Source organism: Rattus norvegicus, chromosome 9 (assembly GCF_021556685.1).
Source record: "Rattus norvegicus strain SHRSP/BbbUtx chromosome 9, alternate assembly SHRSP_T2T, whole genome shotgun sequence".
NCBI classification, from domain to species: domain Eukaryota; kingdom Metazoa; phylum Chordata; class Mammalia; order Rodentia; family Muridae; genus Rattus; species Rattus norvegicus.
In genome coordinates, this window is record NC_141542.1 from 18,677,561 (window position 1) to 18,695,904 (window position 18,344).

The window sequence follows — 18,344 nt, forward strand, 5'->3', positions numbered from 1 at the left end:
TGGACGTCTGGATAGATTCTCCTTCAAGGTTACTCTGGGACCACTACAACACTGATGCTTCCTAATTGCAATGGCAATACCTACTCCTTGTTGTGGAATCACTGGGTTAACTAAAACTTCTGTTCCACTTTCTGAACATGGCTTCTCATAGGGCTACCTGTTCTTACACTGTCAGACCCATTTGAAGCTCATCATTTCTCCTGACTCCATTGGCTGAAATTAACTGAGAGAAAATGATGTTGATTGACAGCACTTGCAGAATGCTACACAGATAACATAGGGGAGTGCTTTGGATTATCTGTGCACCTAAAGGGGCTCCTGAAACTGCCCTGTTCTTGCACCACAGCATAGCTATGGGACTTTTTCTGGATGACGATACAATTCCAAGCAACTCAAATTCTCAATGAATAAAATCCAAGCCAAACTCCCAGGGGAAGTTGTAGTGTGCCAAGGTAGCTCAGAAGAAATGGTAGCAAGCAATGTGGAAAGCAACCTTGGAGAAGACACAGTGAGTGACACAACCTTCCAGTGGGCTTTCACAATTCACAAAGAACAGAGAAGCAGAATAAACTCATGGATTTTTCTAGAGAAGCCTTGCCCTTACCTCCCAGTACTCCTTTCCTTTGATGTGCTCCAAAGGATTTCAATGCAGATCAGTAGTTTTGCCCCTAATCACTTGAAAATCTAACTTTACAGGTGTTTTTGTGTCCTCTTTTTGGGGGTTGCATTTCTAAAGGATTTTATTGTCCTGCTTCTACACCATAACAAAAAGGGACCTGCAAGCTCTAGGCCTGTACCATTTGTTACCCCTGTGAAACACGACACACTTGAACATATTTCCACTCCTCCCCCAGACTTCACAAGATAATTCTGTTTTGAAATTTTTGGAAACAGAATAAATTAGTAATTTAAGCGTCCTTTAGCCGCACAGAGCTAGATGGAGATGCCAAATGACTGGGCAGCTCTATTTCATGTTTCATGGATGTAAAGTGAACGCTTAGAGTACTTTTCTCATGAAACTTGGAAATAGAGGGAAACACACGTTCACTACTGCAAACACACACACACACACACACACACACACACATATACCCACACACACACCAAACACACACACACAAACACACACACAGACACACAGACATACACAGATACTCACTCGCATGCACAAATGAAAACTTTACTCTTATGCAGCACATTTCCTGTTGAGTGAGGAATTAGTGGGAACAATGCTGTGTACAAGTCTCTTAGACTCAAGCAGGCTGTGCTGCCCTGGCCTGTACTCATTTCCACTTCAGGAAACCTTTCTATGCAGATACTTGCTGGTCTGACAAGTAAGTGACATGTTCTGCACAGATAGCCTAAACAACACAACATCAAATCCCCAAGAGAGAGATTTCTAGGAAAAGACTCCATCGAGCTCTATGCTGACTCATCATAGGCCCCTCACTAAAACTACCCTGTTTTCTTCATAGAAGACTTTGGAAGCCTCAGAGAAGACAGTAACTCACGGTCAGTTCCCAGGAACATTTCATCACATTAGAGTTCCTGTGATATTAACACAACCTCAATGTCAGTCAGAAAAAGGCTAAATAAATAACATACAGTGAATTTTCTGAAATGCAGCACTGTGTACAATATTGAGAGGGAATCTATCCTGAAAGAATGGAGTGCCCATGATATAGTCAGCAAAGCAATGTCAGCAGAGGGTTGCACTCTAGGATTCCATGCAAGATCATGGTGAAGCCAATAAGACAATCCAGAATCTTCCCGGGGGATAACTCTGTTCAGGTAAAGTGAAGAAATCTAATCCTTATTTTTAAAATAGCTGAATGGTTTAAGAACGTGTTGAGACAAATAAGAGAGGGGGCTCCACTTGGAACTGGACGAATGATGCAAAGACTGCTGGCCAGCACAAAACAGGAAGCTTCATGTTTGTTGAGAGACCTAGGCTTAAAGGACTAAGTTAGATAATGACTGGACAAAACTGCATGTCATGAACTGGCCTCCCCGCATGCTCCCTAAGATGCAGGTCAGCACAGCAATGCACCTTTCTTGGTGAGAATTGGGGGTACATATGGATAACTTTGTTCTTGAAGTCTCAAGTCTCTCATGCCAACCCTCAGCCTTTGAGAAACCTTTTCCACATCCTTGCTCTTCTAACCAGCTTCAGGTTGTAAGGCCCAGTTATGAACTTCCAGGAGCACTCAAATAAGACAGGACTGACATGCTGATACACAGGCTCTGTAGTTACCCAAGATCTATGAAGCATGAAGTCACCATCTTCATACACAGGGACATGAGGGGAGGAAGAACAAAAGCCACCACAAATGACAATGAGAACCATTTCTTTGGCATTTCCACCAGGCTCTCCTCCTTGAAAACTACTTACTTCCTGAGTCTCACACGATCCCTGTAAAGAAAATGGGCTCTGGGCTTTTGCTTCATCCCTCAAAGCCCTGTTCTAGTCTAAACAGGGGCTCCCACATAGCACCCTCCATACATAATGGCATGTAGTGCTGTGCTGTGTGATCAACCTATCTCCCTTAATAAACTACAGATTCTCGAAGAGCAGGAGCATTTGCTTTCCAAACATGCAGTTTCTTGAAAAGGGGCTATCTCCACAGAAAGCCTTGTAAACCATCACATGAATGAACACTTGGATGAGACCTAGGTCAGGACATGGATCAGTATATAGACAGTTACATTGGTTTGTCTATATTTATGGTAAGACCTGAGGACAACCTGACCCTGAGCCCTAACCCTACCTGCTGTTGCGTGGCTCTGGGGTCACAGATGTTCATTCCGGCCTCTTCACAGAACCTCTTTGTCTCCACAGAAGATGCTGGCAGTTCAGTCTGCTCCACCAGCAGTTCTCTCTTCTCATTCAGCAAAATCTGTATATTGTTCTTCAATTGAGCTTGTTCACGTAGGAGCTGGGATTGCCTGATGCTGAACCCCAAACAAAAAATGGTAAACCCAGGCAGCTTCTATTTGCCTGTCACTCGTGCAAGTCCAATAATCCCTTCAAGGGTCCTCATCCTTAGAAATCCCCAGAATAGAGCCACACTATACAAGTTAGCACCAATTAGAGGAGATCAAATCCAGAATCCACATTCCACATGAATCAAAGTACTTCTGAAAATCCTGACACTGAGACAGTTTATATAAATCAAGGAAGAAGAGATGGACCATAAGGGAGCTCGTATGACCATGGTATGGTGAAACAATATTCACGTTTGGGGAAAGCCCCTCTGAAGGGTAGTTGAAGACCCAATAGCTGTACAATCTTTCCATGTGTTTCTCATGGATCACAGATCTTTAAATCTCCTGTCAGAGTCCTAGAGATTCAGAGTTGATTGATATTCCCATCATGGTGCAAACCTTTTCTATCTAGAGGATCTTTAATGGGGAAAATAACAATTGGAGGGTCTTCTACACCCCTCACATGTAGGACAACTGAGTCCAAGAGCTACAAATCCAAGACTCCTGCCAGGAGGCAGGCTTCTTGTTAAGAGTCAGACACTACAGAACCAGAGCCCTGACTTTGGTTCAATGTCATACAGGACAGGAGCATTCCCTGTCTAGTGCTGGGTTCTCATCTCTGTCAACGACTCACCGGTAGGAACTGTTCACTTGTATGAGCTCCTTGTACCTCTCCATGTCATCACTTATTGTGTTGGTCATCATTTGCATAGCCATCATTCTCATCTCATGTTCGGATTGAAGGACTGGCAATTCGACGTGCAGCCTGGGTTAGGTCATGGCCAAAGGAACAAATAACCATCTGAACTCATGATTTCAGAATTAGGTGAAATGTAAATAAAAAATATATAATAAAAAAGTTCAAATTCAAGGAATAGTGGAAGGGAAGAAAGTGGCAAACTGAAAAACCAGACCAAAGCCCAACAGTGAGACTCAATCCACAGAAAATATTTCTATGTAAATAAGCAAACATTGGTTTTGAAATAAGGACTCCTTGGAATCCTGAGAGATATGGTTCTGCAAAGACTCACTATATAGGAGGGGACAGCGCCTGAGAGCTGCCTGTTTGGGAATAACAACGGTCAAGACCACAGTGACCATTTCTAGGTCACAATAAATCATCCCTGGACAGTTAAAAAAATAAAAAACTAAAGATCAAAGCAGGTGAAACAAATTAGGTAAAATAAGACTGTTCTCTCTATTACTTAAACTCAGTATGTACCACATACTTGCTCCTTCAAAGTATTTGTACTGCTTAAGTTTATTATCCTGGGCACAGGACAACAGAGCCACAGTACCAGTTGGAGGGACATGACCTTCAAGAGCTGGCCAGCTGAGCATGATGGAATTCACTAGTTTAGGAAGAAGATTCCTCCAGTCTGTGCCACAGCTTTGGGCCCAAAGGAAAGCTGTGATGATATTTCTCTTGTTTTGAAAGCAGGTGTACTCAATCCTTGGTTTCTATTGTTACATGAATTCCCAGAGGGCATAACTAAGTTTGACAGGGAAGAGGATTTATAGCACCTCCTCCCCTCGGGAGAGTCCTGGGTGCCACCAAGGTATACAGAAGGAGCAAAGTGCTCTTTTGATCAGTGTGGGCCTCCACATACTCATCACTATCATGACCTGCAAAGTGTTGATCAAACAAATCCTCAGACCCCATCAAAGGTCCCAGTCCTCCTGATCCTGAGTAAAACACCACATATACGTCCACATACATACATAGCAACCCATATCCAAACACATTTAGAATGCCAACTACATTCATGGAGGTGCCATAAAATCAGTGTATAATGAATAAATTCAGAGGAAAGAGTGATGACGTGCAGGCATTTCATTCACACACACAGTTGCAGCAAGTGTGACAAGGTCCTTCTAGCTGTTGACAGGACCAAGGCTAATCCAGGAGGCTCAGGGTCAAGTACAAAAGAGGTTGACCCTAAACACACAGCACCTAGCTCATCTCACAAGCAAATGCCTGCCAAATCTCCTTAAAATCCAGGATGAGAGGTGAAACTTTCTCGTGCTATGAGTAAATCTTGAGGTAGCAGAGAGAGAGAGCGCAAGACAGTGAACAGGTTACTGGGCATAATGACTACCTGTGGTCCCACTCATCATAGATATAAAGATCCAGGATTTGATAAAGTTCATCCCTCTCGAATTGACACTTCTGGATTTCAAATTTGAGTTCCTCCAGTTCCTTTAGACACTCCTCTTGCTCACTGATGACATTTTGGGATGATGCCTTCCTACCAAAACCTGTAGACAGATAAACCCAAGTGAATTTGCATATTTGAACCAATGAGCAGAATAGATCATTCTGAATCCGAAAAGGAAGGGTGGAGGAAGGGGAAATGGTAGAGACTGGGTGAATCCCTGAAAGAGCAGAAAAGCTTTCTTAAAGGTTGATTCTTAAGCTATGTCCCTCATCCCAACCTCTAATGCCATACACGTGCCACATTCACTATTACACAACCACCGGCACTGAAACTTATAATCTGACTGAGACATAAACATCTGCGACATTGTTATCTCATATCAGATGTGTAGCAGATAATCCTGGATTTCATAATGACTTCATAATGCTTAGCACCATCAAGCTCTAACCAAGTGTGGTCCAGCCCAAAGTGTCTGAGAACTCAATTCATGACTAGGGGTGCATCCTTCTTTGTTCTCGCCATCAGAGACTTATGTAACCTACAGTAATCTAGAGGATGAAGTGCTTCAACTCCCAACCATGGATGGTCACATTGTTAATCTCACAGTGCCTCCTCCTGCCAATCATTGACACTCACAGTTAAAAAGCTTCAAGAAAAGACACTGAAGTCTTACAACTTTATGGCTTTCTCTCAAATTAAAGATCAGGAACTCCTGAATCTTGGTTTGCCTTTGAGAAATCCCAAGGCTCCTGCTTGTAAGGCCTAGTCTTAGAAGGCACATCTCAAACCTACCTCCTTGAGGATGTTCCCCAACTCTGCCCACGACTCACCAAGCCTTCCCCAGAATGATTTCCTCCTTCCTGTTTCACTAGAGAGGGGGTCAGCTTCTCTCTGACCTGGTGCGGTCTCTCCTTGATCAACACTTTCCTTCCGAAATAGCCTGAGCAGCTGGCGAAACATGCCTGCTTGTGAACCCAAAGGGAACTGAAGTAATATCCCAAAGGCAGTTGGTGTCACCACAACACTGGTGACATCACAGAAGATTCTAGGGATCTCTTAGATACAATAGATTGTCCAGTGAGGGGCTTACTGATGATGTGACTGGAAAGTTCTATGGTCTACCTACTAACCAGCTCTCCCCAAACTGATGAATTTCTGTGGGGACCCTTTCCTCCAGTCTCCCATGTGTCACTGGGAATACCATTTGGCAACCTCTATTTCAAAGCTAGATATGTCTCTCTGCTTCATTAGAAGTCAACAATGCTTTTGCTGGGGAGGGTTGCTTACAACCCTGAATTGGAGAACAGATTTTTCTTAGCACCCAAATCTCTAGGGACCAAGGAGGAGGGAGATTTTTCTTAAAAGTAAATCTACTCCTCGAGACCATGCATGTGACATGTATTTCGATTCCTAAGCTTTTCCCTTTTTCTGGAGGGCAACATATTTCTTCTATACCTCTGAGTGTTTAAAACCTGGAAATATTTGCTTACTGTGCAGTCCTAGAAAGCCGACATTGTTTCCATTTACATATCCATGTATTTCACAAAATCAATGGTCTATAATCCTATTTTTTTCAATAAAAACTCCTTTTACTTGGGAACATAGGGATCAACTACAGGGCATATAAAAAATAATAAATTTCTGTCCATTTTATATATTATGTAGGACCTCCGCCCTTTCTCAAATATAACAAGATAATTAAATTGGACATCAGTGAGCAAATGTCAACCAGGACCTTGTGTTACTACATTGTAACTATATAGCCATCACTTCTCCAATATCATTCTTCGTGAATAGACAAGTCTTGGCATGAGAATATTGGGGACTACACCATGATCTTTTACTTGTAGCAAACATAAGAATCAGGAGGATGGGACGGGAGTGGAATGGCCTGAGTTCAGGTTGAACCTCAATTTTAATGGGTCCATACGTTCAGGGGGAGTCTATTTGGCATTGTGATATATGGATTCTGTCTTCTCATCATAGGTTTTATAATAATTCAACATGAATGTGTACTATAATGCCACACCATCTCAGAGATGTAAGAGTGAAAATCATGTCTGACCTTTCTGGGAAGAACTCTGCCTTTTACTACCATCTGGAGTTATACAACATCACTATACAAAGCTCAGAAGAGAGGGGTGCAGATGTGCGGGCCTTAGAATTTGAAGATCTCTTCTTCTGATTAGGGCACTTGTTTTTCCTATGTAATTTTTCCCTTGCTCTTTTACTAATGGTGGCTGACTTCTTTCCTGGCCTGAGGTAAACTGGAGTCCAATCTTTTGGATTACCGAACCTTCTAATTTTTGAGATGACAGTCCCACCAAGGGTCCTACTGCATACAGAAGGTATGAATAAGTCTCAGGGGCTGGAGTAAGTTAAAAAGGTCTGTGACAACAAAGAACTGATTAAGAAAACAAGAGCCCAGCTGCTCATCAAGATCACAGTTGTATGATAGTAAGAAAATGTGAATAGGGCATCTGGTGAAAAGATAAATTAATTAGGAGGTCATAGGCCTAGAAGGGGTAGCCTTTGCTCTCAGTGGAGCTGCCATTCTTTCTGCCATTCCTCGCCCTCTGCCACAGGACCAGAGACTTCCCCATACAACTGGCTGGCCTTGCCAAAGACCTGGCAGGGCTTCTCCCTGTAGAATAGGACAGTAGAGTCCTTGAGGACTCACCAAGAGGTCTCCTCCACACAGGTTCCTTGTTGTCAAAGGGAAATATTCCTGCAGAATCCTGCCATGGCAGCAGGAATTTCAACCTGGCTGCTCTTGGTCCAGCTCACTGAGGCCCAGGGGTATCTGGGGAAAGAAGCAGCACGCACTACCTCACGGCTCTCCTTTGTTGGATGCAACTGCTAGGACTGTGATGGGATTTTTGTTTCTTGTGTGTTTATTAGAAATACCTACAAAGCTGATTAAAGTTGCAACATGCCTTCATACCCAGCATGCAGAATGTTTTTACATCATTTTTGTTCCTGTTTTATGTTTGGATTTTGCTTTTTAATCCCCTCAGGAAATTTCCCTGTGCTTAGAATGTTAAGCACATGCTCAGGAGGGATCGATTATTCAAGTTCGGCAAAGCTTTTGTTCTCACCATCACTCCACAGATGATGCCATTACGTACTTTGAAATAAGAAAACAGTTATAGAGAAGTAAATTAACCTGTAAGCTATCACAGAAGAAACACATCATGATTGTGGAATGGCACCCCAGTATTTTGTATTTCCTAAGTTATTTTTATTTTAAACTTTTTTATTGGATTTTTTTGGGTACATTTCATCTTTTTTAAATCCTTAAAGGTATCTTTTATTCCTCTCGTCCCATTTACAAGGTGGAATTTCACCTGTAATTGTTAGTCTAGATAGTTTAGTCAATGGTTAGATATCATCTTGGCCTAGTTTCCTTGGCATAAGCTGAGTTAGAAGCAGACTCAAAGGTTCAGGACCAACAAATAATGAATTCCACTACATCTGGATCCCTAGCCTCACAGCCAGGAAGGGACTGGATTTCCATTCACTATTTAAAAAAAAGATGCAGTTCATTAACATGTAAAAAATTTCTCAAGTATATTAAAGTGTTTACATGGTCATACAGTTTTTCAAATACCTGGCATTCATCTTTTTCCAAAACCTAAAATATCTTTCTTATTCACATTTTTTTGATTATTTTTTGGTACTAGTATCATTTTTTTAAATTTCAGTTTTTTTAATAGATATATATATGTTTTATTCAAACGTTATTCCCTTTCCCAGCTTTTGGTCCATAAGCCCCCCTGCCGTGCCCTCTCCCATATGTATGGTCCCCCAATCCATGCCCCTTAGAAACCCCTTCCCGGACATTTCCCTGCACTCAGGGTCCAACCTTGTTAAGAACAAGGGCTTCCCCTTCCACAGGTGCCCCAACAAGGATATTTTCTCCTACATATGCAGTTGGACCCCTGGGTCAGTCCATGTATATTCTTTTGTTAGTGGTTTATTTGGTTGGCATTGCTGTTCTTATGGGGTTGCAAGCCCTTCAGCTCTTTGAATCCTTCCTCTCATTCCCATAAAGGGCGTCTTGTTCTCAGTTCAGTAGTTTACTGCCAGCAATGACCTCTTTATTTGACATGCTCTGGATGTGTCTCTCAGGGGAGATGCATATTCTGTCCCTTTCAGTCAGCACTTTTTAGCTTCATCAATCTTACCTAGTTTTGGTGGCTGTATATATATGGGCCACATGTGGGGCAGACTCTGAATGGCTGTTCCTTCGGTCTCTGCTTTAGATTTGGCCTCCATATCCCCTCCTATGGATATTTTTGTTCCCCATTTTAAGAAGGAGTGGGAACATCTGCACTTTGGTCATCCTTCTTCTTGAGTTTCCTGAGATCTGTAGATTGCATCTTGGGTAATTTGAGGTTTTGGTCAATATCCACTTATCAATGAGTGCATACTGTCAATGAGGGGTGCTGAGTACCTGGAAGAGAATGGGGGACAAGAGACGCGAAGAAGGACGCCAAGACAAGATTCATATCAAGGTGATAATTTTATTTTTCCCCAAGGCTGAATTTGTACCATAAAAAGGGTAACAGAGAGAGGAGAGAAGTAAGAAAATTTACCCACGCCAAGGACACAATATTCGTGTGGTCTGGGAATCGGCTGATGTTGACAGGTTGTCAGAAAACTCACAGGTTTGTAATATCTATTAGTCAGCAGGATGTTTGTTTTTCAGAAAGGTTACAGGTCATCACATTGGGTATCTTAAGGTCACACGTTATCATATGATTATTCATCTTGACCACCACATTTGTATTAGTCTTCTGCAGCTGGCTGGGGATTTTCCATGAACCCAGTCATACTTAATGCTAACCATAATAATAACATCAATAATGGAGGGCTTCAAGGCCATCGCTCCCAAGTGCATACCACGTGTGTTTTTCTGTGATTGGATTACCTCACTGTGGATGATATTTTTTAGTTCTTTCCATTTGCCTATGAATTGAACGTAGTCATTGTTTTTGATAGCTGAGTGGTACTCCATTGTGTAGATGTACCACATTTTTCGAATAAATTCCTCTGTTGAAGGGCATCTGGGTTCATTCCAGCTTCTGGCTATTATGAATAAGGCTGCTATGAACATAGTGGATCATATGTGTTGTTGTATGTTGGAGCATCTTTTGAGTATATGCCCAGGACAGGTATAGCTGTGTGCTCAGGTAGTGCAATGTCCAATTTTCCAGGAACGTTCAGACTGATTTCCAGAGTTCTTGTACCAGTTTGCAATCCCAGCGACAATGGACGAGTGTTCCTCTTTCTCCACATCCTCGCCACCGTCTGTTGTCACCTGATTTTTTGATCTTAGACATCCTGACTGGTGTGAGGTGGATTCTTAGGGTTGTTTTGATTTGCATTTCCCTGGTGACTAAGGATATTGAGCATTTCTTTAGGTGCTTTTCAGCTATTCTATATTCATCAGCTGAGAATGTTTTCTTTAGCTCCGAACCCCATTTATTAACAGGGGTGTTTGGCTCTCTGTACTCTAACTTCTTCTGTTTTGTGTATACTTTGGATATTAGCCCTCCATCCGATGCAGGATTGGTAAAGATTTTTTCCCAATCTGTGGGTTGCCTTTTTGTCCTAATGACACTGTCCTTTGCCTTACAGAAGCTTTTCAGTTTTATGAGGTCCCATTTGTCGATTCTTGATCCTAAAGCATAAGCCATTGGTATTTTGTTCAGGAAATTTTCCTTAGTGCTCATGTCTTCTAGACTCTTCCCTACTTCTTATCCATTACTTTTAGTGTATCTGGTTTGATGTGGAGGTCCTTGATCCACTTGGACTTAAGCTTTGTACAGGGTAATAAGAATGGGTCAACTTGCATTCTTCTACATGTTGACCTCCAGTTGAATCAGCACCATTTGTTAAAAATACTATCTTTCTTCCATTGGATGTTTTACCTCCTTTGTCAAAGATCAAATGACCATAGGTGTGTGGGTTCTTTTCTGTGTCTTCAATTATGTTCCACTGAGCTGCCTGTCTGTATGCCAATACCATACAAACTATTGCTCTGTAATACTGCTTGAGGTCAGAGATGGTGATTCCCCCAGAAGGTCTTTTATTGTTGAGTATAGTTTTGCTATCCTGGGTTTTATGTTAACCAAATGACGGCAAATTGCACTTTCTACCTTTATAAAGAATTATGTAGGAATATTGTTGGTGATGGCATTGAATCTGTAGATTGCCTTTGACAAAATGGTCATTTTTTACCATATTCATCCTGCCAATCTATGAGCATGGGAGATCTTTCCATCTTCTGAGACCTTCTTCAATTTCTTCAGAGATTTGAAGTTCTTGTTATACAGATTTTTTACTTGCTTGGTTCAAGTAACAGCAAGTTATTTTATATTATTTGGGACTATTGTGAAGGGTGTCATTTCCCTAATTTCTTTCTCAGCCTGTTTACCCTTTGAGTAGAGGAAGACTACTGAATTGTTTGGGTTAATTTTATACTCGGACAGTTTGCTGAAGTTGTTGATCAGGTTAAGTAGTTCTCTGGTAGAATTTTGGTGTTGCTTAAGTAGACTATCATATCATCTTCAAATATTAGTGTTTTGACTTCATCCCTTCTAATTTTTTCCCTTTGACCTACTTTCATTGTTTGATTGCTATGGCTAGGACGTTAAGTACCATATTGTACTTAAGTAGGGAAAGAGTGGGCAGCCTTGTCTAGTCCCTGATTTTAGTGGGATTCCTTCAATATTCTAAGTTTAGTTTGATGTTAGGTACAGGTTTGATGTATTTTGCATTTTCCTATATTTAGATTCAGGCCTTCAATTCCTGATCTTTCCAGGACTTTATTAATGAAAGGGTAATGAATTTTGTCAAATGATTTCTCAGCATCTAATGAAATGATCATGTGGTTTTGACTTTGTTTATATGATGAATTTCGTTGATGGACGTCCGTATATTAAACCATCCCTGCATCCTTGCCATGAGGCCTACTTGACCATGATGGATGATTGTTTGGATGTGTTCTTGGATTCAGTTTGCAAGAATTTTATTGAGCATTTTTGATCAATATTCATAAATCAAATAGGTCTGAATTTCTCTATCTTTGTTGTATCCTTGTGTGGTTTAGGTATAAGAGTAATTGTGGCTTCATAGAGGGAGTTTGGCAGTGCTCTGTCTGTTTCTATTTTGTGGAATAGTTTGGACAGTATTGGTATGAAGTCTTCTATGAAGGTCTGATAGAATTCTGCACTAAATCCATCTGGTCCTGGGCTCTTTTTGGATGAGAGATGTTTAATAGCAGTTTCTATGTCTTTATGAGTTATGGGGTTGTTTCGATGGTTTATTTGTTCCTGATTTAACTGTGGTACCTGGTATCTGTATAGAAAATTGTCCATTTCCTCCACATTTTCCAGTTTTGTTGAATATATGTTTTTGTAGTAGGATTTGATGATCTTTTTAATTTCTTCAGATTTTGTTGTTATGTCTCCCTTTTATTTCTGATTTTATTAATTTGGATACAATCTCTGTGACCTCTGGTTAATATGGCTAAGCTTTTATGTATCTTGTTGATTTTCTCAAAGAACCAGCTCCTGGGTTTGCTGATTCTTTTGATACTCGGTTTTGTTTCTTCTTATTTGATTTCAGCCCTGTGTTTCATTATTTCCTGCCTTCTACTCCTCTAGGGTTTATTTAATTTTTTCTAGAGCTTTTAGGTGTGCTGTCAAGCTGCTGACATATGCTCTCTCCTGTTTCTTTTTGCAGGCATACAGAGCTATGAGTTTTCCTCTTAGCGCTGCTATTATTGTGTCCCATAAGTTTGGGTATGTTGTATCTTCATTTTCATTAAATTCTAAGAAGTCTTTAATTTCTTTCTTATGTCTCCAATGACCAAGTTGTCATTGACTTCAACTTCCATGTATATGTGGGCTTTCTGTCTTATTTGTTGTTATTGATCAACAGCCTTAGTCCGTGGTTTTTTGATAGGATGCATGCGATTATTTCTATCTTCCTGTATCTGTTGAGGCCTGTTTTGTGACCGATTATATGGTCAATTTTGGAGAAGGTACAATGGGATGCTGAGAAGAAGGTATATCCTTTGGTTTTAGGGTGGAGTGTTCTATAAATATATGTTAAATCCATTTGTTTCATAACCTGTTAGTCTTCCTGTGTCTCTGTTTAATTTCTGTTTCCCTGATCTGTCCATTGATGAAAGTGGCGTGTTTAAGTCTCCTACTATTATTGTTTGTGGTGTAATGCAAGATTTTTTTGAGCTTTAGAAAGGTTTCTTATTGTTTAGGGACACAACTGCTATATACTTGACAAATATAGCAATCAGCCAGAATAGAAAGCATGTGACTGTTGGCCACATGAGGATGAGTTTCTTTCAAAGATCATCATGATTTTTGGTAAGATCTTCCCTGTAATTGGTGGCATGGCTTCTCACAAACATGGTCCAGTTGTCTAGAATCTCCTCCTTGGTCAGCATCTCATCCTTGTTTTTAATCTTACTCATACACCAGATGCTGGGCCTCAGCCTGTGCATGGTCATAGTCCTGAGGGAGGATCCAATGGTGAATCTCATCCTAATCCAGTTTCCCATCCTTGTTTAGATCTGGGAAATCATTGAACTGCTCCCCAGACAAAACCCAGTCGGTCTCAGGGCAATTGTCCTCGTGAGAAAAAGATGTCCACAATGTACTCATCCTGGTCCACAAAACCATCCCTGTTCTTGTCGATATTCTCCAGCGTTTCCAGAACTACAATCTCCTTCATATGTTCTAAATCCTCTTAGTGCAGAAAAGCAATGAACCAGTCCTGAGTAGCTGTCAGGTCACCCTCAAGGCCTTAAACCTCCTCTCATCTCGTGGAGGCAACTTTTTAAACTTGTGATGATCAGAGCTATCTTGGAATTCAGCAAGGTTTCCCAGGTAGTAGCCATAGGTAGCCTGCTTGTATTCTTCCCAGGAGATTTTTCATCTATGTCCCTATCATAATCCTTCCAGAGTTTAGCCACATTTTGGTTGATGTATCTTTTCTGTACCTGTTTGATCCAAACTTTCAGGTCCTCAGTAGTAACAAGGCCGCCTTCATCACTGTCGATTGGATCAACAATTTTCCCCAGCCTCTCCTGCTCTCGTTCAGGATTAGCTATCAAAGGTCTTGGAGTCCTCCTTGCCCAGGAAGACCTCATGATCTTACAGGAAGCTGTGCTTATTCTCTGGTTGCCACTCGCCCTGCTCTGAATCGGGACAAACCATGTGCTCCTTGCTCATCATGCTCTTGGCATGAGCGCCAGGACCAGTGCCAGCAGCAGCCCATGGAGAGTCCCAGGCTGACACCATGCACCACAGTCGCGATCAATGGGAGGCAGCAGGGAAGTAGGGGCTCAGAGCAGCTTATCCGCTGTCCCTTCCCCAGAGAGGGCTTTTGTTACATTTCAAATGTTATCCATTTTCCTGGTTTCCACAAAACCCCTTATAAAACCCCTCCCCCTTCTACTGTGAGGGTGTTACCACACCCACCCAAACACCCAGGCCTATCTGCCTCCCTGTTCTGGTTTCCTCTACACTGGGGCATCAAGCCTTGACAAGACCAAGGGCTTCTCCTCCCATTTGTGCCCAAGAAGGCCATCCTCTTCTACATATGCAGCTGTAGCCATGGGTCTGTCCATGTGTACTCTTTGGATGGTGGTTTCAGTCCTGGGAACTCTGGGTGTTTCTTAGTGTTGTTCTTATGGGACTGTAAACCCCTTCAGCTCCCTCAATCCTTTCTCTTACTCCTCCATTGGGGACCCTGCTCTCAGCTGAATGGTTGGCTGCAAGTATCTGCCTCTGTATTTGTCATCCTCTTTACCCCACTCTTTTGAGCAGATCACCACAGAGCAACGAAGATGTATTGTCTTGGCCTGATGATGTACAGACAAATAGATGATTTCTTAATTCTTATGATGGTTCCATAAGAATTCCTAAAATTAGATTAGTAATTTTAAGCTCCTTTATAATGGGACAGCTATTATGTGTTCTCTGGTAATCAAAATTGCATTGAGAACTCTTCCTTCTTAAACTTTCACAAGTGAATTGCTTCTGCAATACCAAGCAGGCATCTACAAATTAGAACCCATTCTAAGAAGGTATAAACCAATTAACAAAAGTTCATTAAAAGAGAACTAATGATTTACTATAGGTGCAAGGACTGAACGTAAATAATTGACTGGATTTGCCTATAGGCAATTTCACTTATTCTTTTCTCATAAAAATTACAGCTTTTAACTCTCCATGAACATGCAGAGCCAGTGACAGATGGTGACAGTTTATCCTGATGATTACTCTTCATGGATATGCATGTAAACATTCTCTGTCGTAAACTGATTATCCAACTTATGATTCAAATTCCTGTGCAAACTTGTGGTGAACTTTTCACCCTGTGATGCTGTGTTCAGAAAGATATACAAATGCTGAGGACAAAGAGAGAGAAAGCTTTTTAGACAGAACTGAACTGAATAGAACAGAACTCAAGAAGAACTTAGAAGTAAAGGCATAGCGTTGAGAGTAAGGCATTGAGAGTAAGGAAATTATTTTCATAAGAGCAAGAGGAAAGGAGATAAGAAGAAGAGAGCAAGGAGAACCTTACAAGTCAAACTTTATGGCAGCAAACCTTTGTAGAAATTCTAGGAAAACGATAGAACTTATAAATAAAGGTTAAAATCACTACTCTTCAGTCTTCAGCCTGGCTCACTGGCTAGCCTGTGCTCTTCAGTCAGGCTCACTGGCTAGCCTCTGCTCTTCAGTCAGGCTCACTGTCTAGCCTCTGCTCTTCAGCCTGGCTCACTGGCTAGCCTCTGCTCTTCAGTCAGGGTCACGGGCTAGCCTCTGCTCTTCAGCCTGGCTCACTGGCTAACCTGTGCTCTTCAGTCAGGCTCACTGGCTAGCCTCTGTTCTTCAGTCAGCCTCACTGGCTACCCTCTGCTCTTCAGTCAGGCTCACTGGCTAGCCTGTGCTCTTCAGTCAGGCTCACTGTCTACCCTGTGCTCTTCAGTCAGGTTCCCTGGCTAGCCTCTGCTCTTCAGTCAGGCTCACTGGCTAGCCTCTGCTCTTCAGTTAGGCTCACTGACTAGCCTCTGCTCTTCAGTCAGGCTCACTGGCTAGCCTCTGCTCTTCAGTCTGGCTCACTGGCTAGCCTCTGCTCTTCAGTCAGACTCACAGGCTAGCCTGTGCTCTTCAGCCTGGCTCACTGCCTAGACTCTGCTTTTCAGCTGGGCTCACTGGCTAGCCTCTGCTCTTCAGTCAGGCTCAATGGCTAGCCTCTGCTCTTCAGCTAGGCTCACTGGCTAGCCTCTGCTCTTCAGCTTGGCTCACTGGCTAGCCTCTGCTCTTCAGTCAGGTTCACTGTCTAGCCTCTGCTATTCAGTTAGGCTCACTGGCTAGACTCTGCTTCTCAGCTGGGCTCACTGGCCTATGGGGCCCTAGCACATCGCTTAACCATCTGCTCATGACTGCCTGACCACACTGACCACCTGACCAGTCGCCCTGACTTCTTAAAGTCATTCTCTAGAAAGAGCACAAGAAACCAAAGAGAAACACCACAGCAAACTTTTCCCATGGGCTCCTCTTTACCCTTAAGTGCTTTCATTATTTCTTTAAAAGAGTGAAATATAATTTCGGCTATTCATATGGCCAAGAGAGCTGTGCAGTAGTCATTGCTTTAGGGAATTTGGTGCTAAATCAAAAGATTCCTTTATTCTATTACGATGTTATCTGTATGTTGTAAGATGTATGTTTAGAAAACACAACACCAAATTCCTAAAATCTAGATGTTTTAAGACATCAGCTCATGGAGAAACATAACTGCTTCCTATCTAGACTGGGCTTTTTTGCTATACTGCAGGTACAATCAATTTTCCACACTACTTCCATGATTTTCAAGAATGATTAAGACAAAAATAAGTTGAACATAATGGCCAGAAAGGGGGTTCTGTCAAGTTGTCTTATGTGGGACAAGATACCAAGCTATGACTGATAAACCTAAAACCACCTGTTCCCAAAACTAACAGAACTTACAGAAAATACATACTTTCTTATCATTCCTCCTCCTCAATGATCAGTGATTTAATGAGCACCTACTACGATCTTAGCACTGTGCATCTAAGTGTGTAATGGTGATTAAAAAACTTAATAAAAAGCCTCATTAAGGAATAAAGAAAAATGAAACATAACTTTGAAACTCAGAATTCAATATAAGCAAAACCACCACCATTTCTTCAACTGGTGATTTCTGAAAACTTCATCATTTTTTCCATGGGCTTCTATAGTAATGATACTGAGTCTTGATTTGGTAAATCACGAAAAGCAAGTCACACTTCTTTCTTGGCTCCCACAACTGTCAAAGGGAACAACACTGTTGCTGTCCATTGTGCTTCCCTATCAATCCTTTTATGGATGGTAATGAATTCCAGTCTTTTCAATGTGAAAACAGGCCACCACTTGAGGGCAAAGGTTATTAAAATTACCCAAACCGGTATATTCTCTAAAATTTTCACATAGCATTTTACTGATATCACAATGTAAATTCACCACAAATATTTAACCAATGAAAATATTGAATAGCTCTGCAAATAGGAGCGATAATCATATATACTTGAAAACAACTATTATGGAAACAAAGGACGTACTAGGAGAAAAGATACATCACTAAAAGCTACACAAGCAGCAAAAAAGACACTACATTTCTTGGTTTAAAAGTTAGATGATACACTTGATCTTTAAAGACAGGCAATGTACTTGATCTTTAATCCCTTCAACTGTGCCCTGTCCACATAGAAACTGCAGTAGATGACAATCTTTTGTAAGATTTATTTATTTATATGTGAGACAATGCAGCTGTCTTCAGACACACCAGAAGAGGGCATCAGTACTCCTTACAGATGGTTGTGAGCCACCATGTGGTTGCTGGCATTTGAACTTAGGACCTCTGGAAGAACACTTGGTGTTCTTACCCACTGAGCCATCTCTCCAGCCCTCACAATGGCCTCTTACACAGCATCACAGTGGTCTATTTCACTAGATGGCTCCATGGTGATAACAGAGAAACTTTCACAGTTCCTGAGCACTTCTGAGTTCAAACACCACCAGTGCCCACTCTGTGCTGTTGGCACATTCTGACCTTCTCCTAAGGGTTGTCAGCCACAAAAGGGACGGGTTAGCACCAGACAGC

General features: G+C 41.7%; 1 protein-coding gene across 1 annotated transcript in view; it reads right to left on the bottom strand.

Annotated features, from left to right (window-relative positions):
• Positions 1-18,344, bottom strand: part of LOC134480473 (uncharacterized) — a 38,062-nt gene that overhangs the window by 18,461 nt on the left and 1,257 nt on the right. The window contains exons 2-5 of the mRNA XM_087568555.1: positions 9,332-9,600; positions 5,085-5,244; positions 3,620-3,751; positions 2,769-2,952 (exon numbers count right to left, since the gene is read on the bottom strand). Of these exons, the coding sequence (XP_087424681.1) occupies positions 2,769-2,952; positions 3,620-3,751; positions 5,085-5,244; positions 9,332-9,422 (567 nt within the window). The 5' untranslated portion in view covers positions 9,423-9,600. The remainder of the gene's footprint in view (positions 1-2,768; positions 2,953-3,619; positions 3,752-5,084; positions 5,245-9,331; positions 9,601-18,344) is intronic.